Source organism: Lagopus muta, chromosome 6 (genome assembly GCF_023343835.1).
Source record: "Lagopus muta isolate bLagMut1 chromosome 6, bLagMut1 primary, whole genome shotgun sequence".
In the NCBI taxonomy this organism is placed as follows: Eukaryota; Metazoa; Chordata; class Aves; order Galliformes; family Phasianidae; genus Lagopus; species Lagopus muta.
This window is the reverse complement of record NC_064438.1, coordinates 48,625,623-48,638,653: the sequence shown is the minus strand read 5'-3', so window position 1 is coordinate 48,638,653 and position 13,031 is coordinate 48,625,623. Positions and strand designations below refer to the sequence as shown.

The following is a 13,031-nucleotide window of genomic DNA, read 5'->3' as shown; positions in this document are numbered from 1 at the left end:
GAAGAAAAGGAAGTCAGAAAGGAGAAAAGGGTAAAAAAGATCTTCCAAAGGAACATAGTTATCTGAGACAAACTGCTTCATATGAAAACTATATGGACAATCTTATCTTTGTTTTCACCAGCAGTAAGCTAGGCCATCCATGTGATGAACATATGAGATTTAGTCCTCTCACCTGCTGTTATTTATTTACTGAGAGTAGGTCCCCATTAAAAGAAGAGACACAGCATTGTAGTGCTATGGCCTAGAAAGGCTCTGACCTAGGTCAGGGCATCCTCCTTGAGGAGGGCTAAGCTGAAGCCACTGCTCCTATCATCAGTCAAAGAGACAAGGAGCACTCTACACTTTGACCTCACAGTCAAAGAAAGGCAGAGGATAACATCCCCAGAGGTCCAATGGATAATTGGCCCCCTCATGCACAAAGAAAACAAATTTTACTGTGAGGAAAGGAAATAAAAGAGTTGCAATAATAATATCAATAATAATAATAATAAGGCTGATGAAATTGCAACTTGGTGTAGTTTTCTGGTTTGTTTTGGTGTAAGCTTTTTCTGTGCTTTTTTTTCCTATGAATTTCCAGTATGGATTGGCAGGCAATGACTCACCTGCATTCATAGATGAGGTCAACAGTACGGCCAAAAAGCCATCCTACAGATTCTCTTCTCCATCCTGCATTTAAATTGTTTGCAACAACCTTCACCCTGATACCATGAGTATAGCAACGTTTAAAGCATTAAGCAAAAACAAGGTTAAGATAGCTTCCCCTTATATAGTTGCCATAACAAAAGCACTAATAAGTACCCAGTCTTCTCAGGTGGCTCCTGCAGTTCAAGACAATGCAACAGCTCCAGTGAAAGTTATACCTAGCTTCAGAATGACAGGAACACAATGATTATGGCAAATTTTTTTTAAGTATACTTGAGGAAAACCAAAGTGGTAAGCCCCATGGGGCTGCCAGTGCCTTCCTATACCTAGAAAAAGCCCACAAGGTTCATTTTCCAATCAATAATGCTTAAACCATTTCCTATACACTTTAGAATGTTCATGGATTCAACAGAGAGATAGAAATAAGAAAAAGTAATGACAGGTCCCTATGTTAGATCTTTAATCTTAAAATCCAGAATTTACAACAGGCAACCCCCATGCTCCCAGTAGGTAAGCAGAGAGCACATAATGTAGATCACATCCTCTCCTGGGGAAAATGAGGAAGGGTTTTTCCACAGCTGGCTTCTTGCATACCAAGTTCTGGTGAATGCCTACCATCTTCAATACGTATCATCAGAAATTATCATGCAAACATTGTCCTGACTGACAACTTATCTAATAGACAAATCAAAATAAATGAAAAGAGGAGGGGGAGGGGGAAAAAAAAAAAAAAAAAAAAAAAAAGACATGATGAGGAACCAACAATTTGTCATTTGGCATGTTTTATTAGGCAGTTTGACAAATTTCCTGCTGCATAACTGATTAGAATTTCCCTATTTTTAATCTTTAATTTATTTCATACTCAAATATGATTGTCACTCATTAATCAATAGGGTTTAAAGTGTTCATGATTAATGGGCAATGCTTTTAGTATAAATAAGAGTTTCTGAGACGTTGGGATTTATCTGGCTCTAAAGCTTGCAGGGTTGCTCCAAGTGTTCATCCCTTAGATTCAATAAAACAGGACCAGGAGAATTGATGAGATTCTGTGCCAGTGGGATGATTAGATAAAATGGAAGCAGCTATTAAGGACCTGCAGAAGATAATGATGAAAAAAGATCCAAAGGGTTAACAGGAGTCTGCTTTTCATATAAGTACTGGCAGAGATTAACGAGTCTCTGTGCTGCAGATAAGTAGGATTCACAGCATCTCTATGGTAAAAAAGAAATGAGGCAGATTAATGAAATTACCACCTACTGCTGAACCAGCATGTAAAGAAAGAGTCAAGGCTACAGAAGTGCTGTGAAGCTGCTGAAGGGTTAATGGGAGCCCAGCTTACATAGCAAGCAGAGGGAACTGGGTAGGTACTGGAGTTGCAGATGAGTAGCAATGAAAGGGTTAACAAAAAGCCCATACGCATTGAGATGCTAATTGTCAAGATAGCGTATTACTTGAGGAAAGTAATTTGAATATTTGAAACTCCCACGAAGGATGCCAGCCTGTGTCCACTCCATCAGTCAGGCTCCGTGAAACACGGCGAATTGAACTCCAAATCCAAATTCACATGTGATGAAGTCACTTTAATTTCCCAGCCAGCCGAGCCCTGCTGCCATGCCCACTGCGCAGAGGGTAGCACTGCATTTCAACTTTTCATCTGAAATCCAGGAGGCACAGTAACCTGTTACTTGCTGCTGCTTTCTTCTTTTTTTTTTTTTTTTTTCCCTCCTCTTTCTCTCACCATTTTCTGCCTCAGTGCTACAACTGAGTCATTCTGTTGCCCATGGCTCGTGGGTATACACAGCACTCCTGCAGCGTGCTGCATTATTCCTGAGTTAATCTCTCAGTGTTATTTTCGGTAATGCAGATGTGGGGTTTGCTTACCGTCGCTTTGTAGACACTTGTCGAAAACCATTTGGAAAGCTTAACTATGCATAAATCTGCAGAGTGAATGTTTCCTTTCATTCACTTGCTCCTATTATTTGATTTCTTGTAGGCCGCTGCGGCAGAGATGGAGAAAATAAGGTAAGTGAGACAGTTTATTTACATCTCATTATTTCTGCTGCACAAAGGACAATACAGGCTCTTTGAAAATATGTTGCTTAATATGACCAGAGTAAAATACTGGATTGCATGACGATGTAAGAAAAGCTGTGTTTTACAGACAAAAGAAAAGGAATGTGGTTATAGTAGTAAATCTGTTTTGCAGACATGTCAATTCAGAAGGGGTGTTTTATACACAAACACGTTTTATTGCCAGATGCAGAGGATATATGATTATATAAATGTTGTAGTCACTTGTCCATTTACTGCAAGAGCTTACCAATCCATTTAGTGGGGAAAGTGGATCAATAATTCATGAAAAAGCTGAAGAAAATATAGGCTTGACTTCAAAGCATCTAATTACTGTGGTTTGTTTCAGTATAATGTTGTAAAATTGGTGTTCGATTTTTGTTTTATATTGCATACCAGACAGACAAATCTCATCTCCTCCGTGTTTAAAATGTTGTCATACTGTACCAGTTTCTCAGCACATCTCACTGCTTAAAGCAAAAAGAGATGGCTTTTATAAATACAAGTTTCTCATCTCACATCTGAATGCAAGTCTGCTTTGGGGGATATTGCTTTTGTGTATGCTATTAAGAAAGAAAAAAAAAGAAAGCATTCTAGCCCTTTAAAAATAATTTCAAATCAAATTCTGTCTATTCATTAAATCAAGTATTATCAAAATTATACTATTATCAAAATAAAAAGTTGAGCTTTTTATTTTATCCTTAAATATGTTCTGAAGCTCATTTTGATAACCCAAAATACTCGCCCTGCTCTTATTTGGTTTTATTGGACAAGTCTAAATTCCTTCCTCAAGCCTGGTAACTGAGTTTGGCTAGTGGCAACTACTGTTCAAGCACAACTTTTTAGGTCCCTTGAGGTTGGAATGACTACTCTGAGTTTTTGGAAACACAGAGAAGTTTTAGAATTCTGGAAATAACCAAAATAAAAAATGGCAATCGTGGAGGAAAAAAAAAAAAAAAAGAAAGAAAAAACAGATGTTTAATGAATCCTGGGCTGGAAACAAAATTCTGTTTTTCTTTTGAGAAAAACAAGGAGGTTCTCTCTCACAGTGGACTTGAAGATGCACAACTGAAAGTTTCTAATGTCAATACGTACTTCAGCTGTACATTTTTGTACTTTTTCATGTCACTGAAAGAGTAACTTCTGAACTGAAAGAAAAAATCCTGTGCAACATATTTTGGTTTTGCATGTAAATTGTAACTATATATTACTGTTGTGAGTTGTTGTTGGTTTGTTTTGTTTTTTTTTTTTTCCTGAGTAAGGACTGAGATAACACCTCAGTATGTGGTTCTGCATTTACTAAAAATTCTAAACAGGATCTCAGACGGTATATGCACATTCATGTCATGAATTACTCTGTTAGCAGATGCAAGCAAACATGTAGATACGTGTTCACTTGATAAGCATGTGTGCACAAACACATGCTAATACTTCTCTGAACATGCTTTGGCTTCTGCTCTTGACACATTTGCAATAACAGGCAGCAGAGTCCAGGAGAATAAGCTCAGGAAATTAATGAAAAGGAGAGAGTTTTCTATGAGAAGAGTAAATTGTCATAAAGCTCCATCTGCCTTGCAACCTAGTTTTACAGCTGTCAGACATGCAGCAGTCCTTACTTCAGTACTTCCTGAGCACTTGTACAGAAAGAAATCTCACAGTGCTCCACTGAAGAAGGTGGGAGTTAATAGCTAAACTCAAACAAGAGAAGGGTCAGGCTGTGTCAGCAGTTGTTGATGAAGTTTTCTGCTTAGACTTCTTGTGTATAAAAACTGCTTCTGACTGAAGTTGGTTCCTATCACTCAAGCTGCTGCCCAAAGATAGCAGCAAGATGAGATGGAGAAGCTACACCAGGACCTGCTCTAGTACATATGGTCTGATTTCTGGGCGGTCCTGTGTAGAACCAGGAGTTAGGTTCAATGATCTTTATGGGTTCCTATCAACTCCGCATTTTCTCTGATTCTTTGACTGCAGAAGTTGTGCTGCTTCCAATCCAAACTTTGCTGGGCTAGTGTCCACAGTTATTGTCCTGGGGCAAACTGACAGGGCAATGGAAATAAAGACTGGAGTCATTATTTTAAATGCCTGCTGAACTCACGGACCTGAGAGAATTTCATTTTTCCTAAGCCTTTCCTCCAAGCCTGACACCCAGATTAAGGCAAATTGGCTCATCTCTTTGGCACAGTAGCCTCAGAGAGACCATGAGGAGAGAGAGCCTGAAATCAGGGAAGGAAAAGAATTATAATGAGGGAAGGAAAGGAAAGAGGTGGTGGAGGAAAGAGGTGGTAGCTTTTTTGTTTGTTTGTTATGGGTAAGATGTAGAAACCAGTATTACAACACAGGAAAAGCCACTGACAAAAAATCCTTGAAGACATCCTACTAGGCCTAGCTCCTTTTCTATGCTCTGCAGCCAGCTGAGGATGTTCCATCCTGCAGCAGCCAGGCATAAATCAGGCATGGAGAAGGTACACGTGGAAGGAGGGAACAGGAAAGGGGCCTGGAATCAGCAAAAAGATAAAAAACAAACAAAACTCCCCAAACTACATCTGCAGGAATCATGCAGGGTGAAAATTCCCAGGGTTAGAGAAACCTGGGTTTGCAGTCCACAGCACGCTTCGGGAGAAGGAAACCTTTTAAGCATAAAGAACAGGTGCAGAACTTCTGAAAGGAGCTGCTCCACGCTTGTAGCCCTTGACCCACAGATTCAGACATGTTACAGCAGCTCTGCTGTCAGGCAAGCTGTGCTCCTTTTGCTGCCCAGTGCATCTGGGACACTCCAGATGCACTGAGACTGGAGGTGGCCAGGCCCATGAGACAGTCAGACACAGAAGGCTGCAAAACTGATCTACTGATCACCAACAACAAATTTGCTGAGCCATGGCAGCACAACAGTGGTGCTGTGAGTTAAGACACACAATTCAGCATTCTGCTCCTTCACACAGAGTCTGGTTGGAAAGATGAAATTCATCTCATATTAAACAGTGGTAATTCCCCTTGTAGGCTGAGGGATCCCTGCAGCATGCAACATCATGTCATGTCTTTTTCAGCCAGGTGGAAGGTGGCTGAATCCAACAGCATGACAGGTGGAAGGAACAGTAGGAAGCAGAAGTGGGCAGTTATCAATATCTAGCCTGATATGGGAAAGACATTGAAAATATGCTTTTTTGTATGGAAAGCTTGATCAGGAGAATAAGCAGCTACAACGAAGTCTTCACACAGAACAGTTCTTAGCATTGCATAATGTTTATAACATCTCAACATACCAATATATGATGCAGGAATTAAGTCTAACTACTAATCACAAATCCCTTGAAGATCTGTGCTGTATTTTGGCTGTATGGTTAAGTGATCATTTTAAATATTACTTATGACTACAGTCTCTTTCACTCAGCACGGTGCTGTTTCGTGTGTCTCTCTCCAAGAAGAGCATATACCTCCCAAGCCTTGGGCCTTGCAGACAATTAGCAGTGGCCGGCTCACTAAATTATAAATGCTCAGGAAACCACTCCTTCAAGTCAAATTTATTCCCTGGCAAAGATAGACTCGCAAAAGGAAGATGTCTACCAGTTCCACAGCAATTCCAGTACAAACTCAGTCATTCTTTCACTGTTTCCATTTAATCCTGCTTGAATGAAATACATTCAGCCTTTCAAGTGAAAGGTTGTGAAGCTTGATGTAAGAGACCTCCTGACATTTTCGTACACAATTTCTGGTCAGATTCAGTATTTCTTGCACTCCACAGGAGATACCAGTTAAAATTCTAGATATTGTTCAATAAAAGTTTTTCTTTTTATGAAGATGTTCCTAAAATGTAAGTGACAAATCAGAAACTCTATAAATCAGTAATCTTGTCTAATTTTTCAAGATTCACAATACGCTGAACTGTACAACTAAAGGTACATCGGACAGTACATATCACTACTGTGAACTGTTAGACTCACATAATTCGTGCCTACAAGAAGATGGACTTTCTGCATCCCAGACTGCAGTGTAGCTGTGTTATCTTCCAGCTGAGGAAGATTTTACCAGCACCAGTAGTGACACTCCACTCATTATCCATGGATCTCTGATCAAAGTGATTCAAACCTCACAAGGGACTGGTGAGGTAACATCTTTATTTCATTATAGCCCTTGTTTCAGAGCGTGTGAGAGGAATCTGTTTCACACACACAGCTGGTAGTAAGTCAGGAACTCAATCCAAGTCTCTTGAATTTTCAGACCTAAGACTTTTTTCAAGCATGTCTGAGTTCATCTGCAGTAAGAAAGGAAAAAAAAAAAAATCACTCTTTAAAAGGAACATCAAAGGCACGTGCAGCCGTGGGGAAAAGTTTCTATGGTAGTTGAGTGGGTAAGTGAATACCTCTTTTAATGCCCACTAGATCATGCTGCCACTTGGTATAAATAAAGCCCTCTTTATATGCTAATGAACACATCGCAATTTCCTGCAATTCCCACCTTGTCCTCCCTTCTTTAGGCTGTATCTATGTTAATTTTACCACAGTTACTTAAACACAGGGAAGGGGATTTTTTTTTAATTCAAGAAACACTTCGATTTATACTAGGTCTTGCCTTTGCGTCCAGATCTGCCCTGATGAGAGCCTCTGCCTGCACAGAGGCACGACAGTAAAGCTGTGCAAATAGCAGCTCCAGCATCTGCTCAGCAGTGTCCTATGCTGGGGCTTGGAACTCCAGCTGAGGATGTGGGAAAAGAGATGTCACGGGGAAAGCTCAGGAGAAACAGAGCATAGGAAAATGCTGGCATGAAAAGACCTCGAGTTTGGGGTCATTAGAGGTTATGGTAGAAGAGTCATATAGCTAAGTGTATACAGAAGGAAAAACCATAGTTAGAGAGCAGACTACTTGCAGTCAAACAAGTCTCTGCTCAGCAAGCTGCTTCCATTGCCCAGACAATCCCAAAAGCAGTGACAGTCCTTCAGGATTGTTTGCAGCATACCTGCTTTGCTCACCCTGTCATCCAAGACAGTGACTGCAGCACAGCTGAATTGCTAATCTCTCACCCTCAGAGACCACAACTAGCTTTAAGTTTGGTGACTGCCAACCACAGAACTAGGAGCAATGGATACTCAAGAGACCATAACGCTGGGGCGGGGATTAGCTGGAACACAGAGCCATCAGTTCAAGGAGTTTTACTGACACTGTCATGGGCACAGTATACTTCTGTAGTTAATATACGAGTCCAATCCGTTTTCACAACTGCTGTTATAAGTACTAGTCAGTCAAACCATTACAACTCCAACACAGTTGAGTTTTGTTGCCCTACACCCCATGCCCTAAACCTCTAACTGTTCCTTAGAAAAAAAGATAAAAAGACAGGAGTTTCTGTATGGAAGGAACAATCTCCAGTCACATGCTGTAACAAGTGTTGCATTACATCTACTAGCTCTAGGTAAATAGTCAGTAGAGTGGAAGTGTCCAGCAAACAAGAAACATGACAAGAAATGAGAACAGAATAGATTCAAACTGAAGGAAACCAGGTACAGCACAGAAAAGTGGCCTGCAGGGACAAGTGGGAGCTGAGCAAACATCAGAAGAGACTGAGGAAGTAGGTAGGAGGAGATGAGCCACGCCATCAAACTGGGAACTGCAGTGAGTCATGGGGGAGAGGCTGGACCTAGGCGATACGAGGCTTACAAATAATGCTTTGCCTAACCTTTTCCTGTAAGGTGAAGTGCAGCACTGAGCAATACTACGAGTACTCAGGAAAATGAAAAAAAGATAGGATAATTTGACAACATTAATGAAAAATGTCTACTTATTATAGTGTTCACAATTAATTCAAATTTTGTGACACAGGGATTAAAGCTTCCAGAACACATTTTCTCAAAAATGCAATACTTGATTGTCAGAAAAAAAAAAAAAAAAAAAAAAAAAAAGGAAAAAAAGGTGGGGAATTGGATGCTCTTCACATTCTTTTTATTGCTAATAGCAACTAGACCAGTTATGTAAGCACTTGGACCAAAGCTACCAGGAAAGTGGGCTAAATAGCGAAAGCAGGAACGTAGCTAGTAGAGACAATGACTGCCTCAGTAACAAAACAATCTTACAAGCTTAAGAGTATAAAGGCTTCCAAGCTGCAAACCAAAAAGTGTTCAAGATCAGCATAGTTTGTGAACCACACTTGACTGTGGTGAAATCAAGTACAACTTGAATGCACACTTCTTTGAGGAAGGAGAATAACTTGTTTGTAACACTTCTCTACAGGCTTTTGCAACTGCTGTTGCTGCTGGCAGGACTCAGGCAGTTTTGTTTACCAATCACTTCTTCGTTTACACACAAGTGATTTGCAGATACATTCAAATAAGAATTCTGTCAGTAGACATAATTCAATTTTGATTTTTAAAGAATATTATCTGAAGTACATGAAAATGCTGCGCTTATCATATTAAAGTAAAAATCTAAGGGTCTGAATTGCCTTAATGATGACCTTAGCTAGAATTACAATGCGCTTAAACATAGATAGTGAGCAGTAGTTGTACTTCTAGAAATTAATGAATAAGAGGGTTGTATAGTTTACAGAACTCTCAAGTGGGGTAGACGAATCATTAGTGGCTGTAGGTCCTTGCTAGATTCTCTCATGTGTGACCACCCTACTACTTGTGTGAACCACACAACTCCCCTTATTCAGCTCTTAAAGGAACAAGATATGTCTCATTGAAAAGTGCATGGTCTCTGCTCATTAGTTCATTTTATTAATGTTTATAGACAGAGTCAGAAACAACGCATGTGTGTATATTGTCTCTCATAGCATAATTCTACATGCATTCACAAATCTCAGGGGCACAGAGATATCTAGCTGACTTCCTGAACTTGCCCAGCCACCACCACATTTGCAAAACTCTAACTTGTAAGAGAAAACACACACAACTCACACAGCAGACTTGCATCTAGGAATGCAAACATCACTACAGAGTAGTACAGAGGAACAGGGGAACATTGCAGTAGCTAATTTAGTTGTGTGACATACCAGGACATCATACACAAATTACATTTAGGATAAGTGGAGCAAAATGCAAGTTTTGACTTCCTCATGTCAATTTCACATATCTTTGAAAGAGAGAGTAGGCAGAGAAGGAGGACTATCTCCAAGAAGAAAAGAGGAGCTTCAAACCTTTTCTGGAAGTCACTGAACTCCTCATGGAGTTCTTCATTGCACTGAAAAGACTCTCACTTTCACAAGAAGCTTTCATGACTCCAAGGAGTCATCCTCTTAGGAAAGACTAAGTTTCCCTTCTGTATCAAGGCAAAGGACTTTAATTCTGAAGAGTCCATCCAAATCAAGTCAAAGAGATGTTCTTGTGTTATGTGCTCTGTTAGCTTTAACTGCCATTTAGACATGGAGATCAGTTTAAGGAGTTGCTCCATTATTAAGGCCTTCTGAGAGTCATACTGGAATTTCCAGCAGTGAATGGCAACTTAATTTTTTTTCTCAGCCATCTCCTTACAGCTCATTCTTATTGTAGACAATTTGAAGAGCTAAGCAAACAGAACTCCCTTTCCGTGCATTTCTTTTTAAATGCTAAATCTTTGTGTTGTCATTAGCTCCAAGATCTTGGCTTAGCCAAGGTACTGCACAAAGTGACATGGATTTCAGTGGTCTGCCTGTAGAAACTAGACTACAAATAGAAAAATAAATTGTCTATATGGCTACATAATTGGTCTTTTGGCCAAGTCCTACAGATGCAGGTGCTTGAAATAGCACTCATGTAACAGCAAATGCATGACAAATGACTTTATGCTCAAACATTTAATTGAATTTGTATTTCCTGTGTCACCTGTCCTTTCCTCATAGTATGAATCCTATCTCTATCCTGTAACAAGGAAGTAATGTTACCAAGAAGTTAACTGGGAGCAGTTCAGGCTGATTGTACCAAATGCATTCCAAGATTTAATTCAGATCCATGAGTGCTGAAATACACATTTTGTAGTCTGGCTCACTATTCATAGCACCTCAACAGGGAGCTAGTAAAAAAGTACATTCACGGGCAGAGTCATATTCTTTATGATGCTCAAAGTGCTGTTTTCTGTAAAGAAACACAGCTTTTAGACTACAGACGTATGATCTATAGCAATGGAATAGTTATATTTGAATTCAGACTAAATTGTATGCTTAGTTTTGACTCTCAGCTTGTGTATAGAAATAACACATCTACATTTTGATTCCTGTTGGTGCAAGACCGACAATTAAAAATTGAAAGATCAAGTGAGAGTCATATATGCTGAGTGAATAAGAGACATCCAGAAAATTAGTCTAAAGCAACAGGAGTAGAGTGGAGAAAGCCAGAGCAGCAATGAAATTTAAATAAGCTTCTTGGAGAGGAATGGTATAACTTAACACACATTAAAATACAATCATCTCATAATAATAACTCAGGAGAAAATAAGAAAACACAGATCCTGTTTTATTTATTCACAAGATGCAGTCTGTTTGTCCCCCATATCAACTGCACACCACTGAGCTTTCACTACTGGAGGAACCAACAGCAGAAAATTTCTAGCTATTTTAGGAGATGCACAGACCTCCCCAGTCCCATGTGAAGAGATGGCCAAAATCAACAGTCCAGGTTTTTTCAAGAGAAAAGTTAATCAGCCTTTTGTATAACTGAAGAGGTAGCTCTGGCAACAGAGCATATGGGCAGGAAAGGGAGGAAATGAGTCATACAAAGAAAAGAATGACATGAGCTTCTTTGGGCCAAATTTAGTTGACCTATACAGTTTGGCAACAAAGTAATCCCCCTTTTCCTATTTCTTCGTCAACCTACAAGAGACAACCTCAACCTAAAACTTGTGAGAAGCTTTTTTCTGAAAAATTAAAAGTTTATGTAATTATAGCACTAAGCAGATAGTCTGCTAACAGATATCACTTCAGGAGAGAAAACTGTCTTGTTTATTGCAGATGACCTAAGTTTCCTAGATAACGGTTGACATTTTTTCCATCTTGACAAAATTTTGATGCAGATTTTTACAGCAACACTAGTCTTGAACTTGCTTTCCATTAGTTGTGTTACACTTTATGATTTGACACAGCCTCAGTAGATTCAGTGACAAGAACTGATTAGTTTCACATGCTAAGATCTATTAGAAGTTCTCCTTTCCAAACCAGGACTGAATATCATCTAGATTAAAGAAAACAAACAACAACAACAACCACCACCACCTTTCAGATGTCCTGCTAATTCCATGGTACACTTAGAAACATTTGAGATAAACAGTGCTAACACATATTTTTTTCCTGGTATGTTTTGCTTTGAAGACATCTACTCTAGTCTAAAAGCATTTTCTTAGTGAGTGAAAGCCTTGTCATGGTCCACTGTATAAAAACAACTTATGTTGTTCACTCTGAAAGTAGTACCTCTTATTTATTTCTATGGAAACTACAATAAATAGTACAGTAACACTTATTGATAGAGCAGATTCTCACCCACAAAACACTCTTTTTTTTTCAATGCAGTCACTACCATTAGCATTACATTTTCACCAGCAATGGACAAAAGCCTGCAAGTAACAATCCTGTGGTCAATCAGAACGTGGCTTGTTTTTCACATCGCTGACACCATTGCCGAAATGCGCTGTTTACCACCTAACTATGCTACATCCACTGTTTTGTCTCCGTAAACATTCAGCAAACACTAAAGAATGTCAGTGGGTGTAATTTTCCACATGGAAGAATTCAGTGACAAACTTTTGCTTCATACTCTTTTCCATGTCAGACTGCCCCTCTGCTGTTACCTGTAACATAAAATGTAATAAGATACTGGCAGGAAGGTTCCACCTCTACTGCCAACATCCAGCTCCAGCATTGTGGGACATCTTAAAATAGGAGGCATTTCTTTCAGAAGAGTGTTCATTACAACCTAGGAATATGTAGCAAACAAGTGACAAAAGCTGCATGTTATCTGGATTAAAGGAATTTGGAAGGTTCCAGTTATAGTAACAGTAAACAGTAAAATTCTAATTAATGCATTACTTGTAATACCATGCAGATTGGGCTGCTCTCCTGACACCTTGCTGTTGCTTTGCATTCTCATCTCCATACCCCAAAGAGCTCTCCAATTTCTATTGCACGGTAAATACAAAGTTTACCAGGATTTTCATTTTAAGGTTCCTATAGTACTGAACTACTAATTATCATGGCATACAGAGCTGACAGTTCTGCTTAAATTGCCTGACTAGATTTGTAGAGTATCCCATCTCTTTATTCATCATCTCTATATACACAACATTGGGAAAGCATCTTAAGATATAAATAGACATGGAGATGGTTGTTTGCTGAATTCTAAGTAACTGGATGAATCCATTACTGC

General features: G+C 39.3%; 1 protein-coding gene and 1 long non-coding RNA gene across 7 annotated transcripts in view; one reads left to right on the top strand and one right to left on the bottom strand.

The window, feature by feature from the left end:
* BEGAIN (brain enriched guanylate kinase associated) overlaps positions 1-13,031 on the top strand; it is a 139,616-nt gene that overhangs the window by 38,015 nt on the left and 88,570 nt on the right. For 4 of the 5 annotated variants that reach the window (XM_048947389.1, XM_048947387.1, XM_048947386.1 and 1 more), the window contains one exon: positions 2,636-2,664. In XM_048947389.1, coding sequence (XP_048803346.1) covers positions 2,636-2,664 — 29 coding nt within the window. Of the gene's footprint in view, positions 1-2,148; positions 2,272-2,635; positions 2,665-13,031 lie in introns of those variants that run through there. The other variant, XM_048947390.1, reaches the window with a different exon arrangement.
* LOC125694352 (uncharacterized) overlaps positions 1-13,031 on the bottom strand; it is a 100,347-nt gene that overhangs the window by 74,796 nt on the left and 12,520 nt on the right. The window lies entirely within an intron of this gene.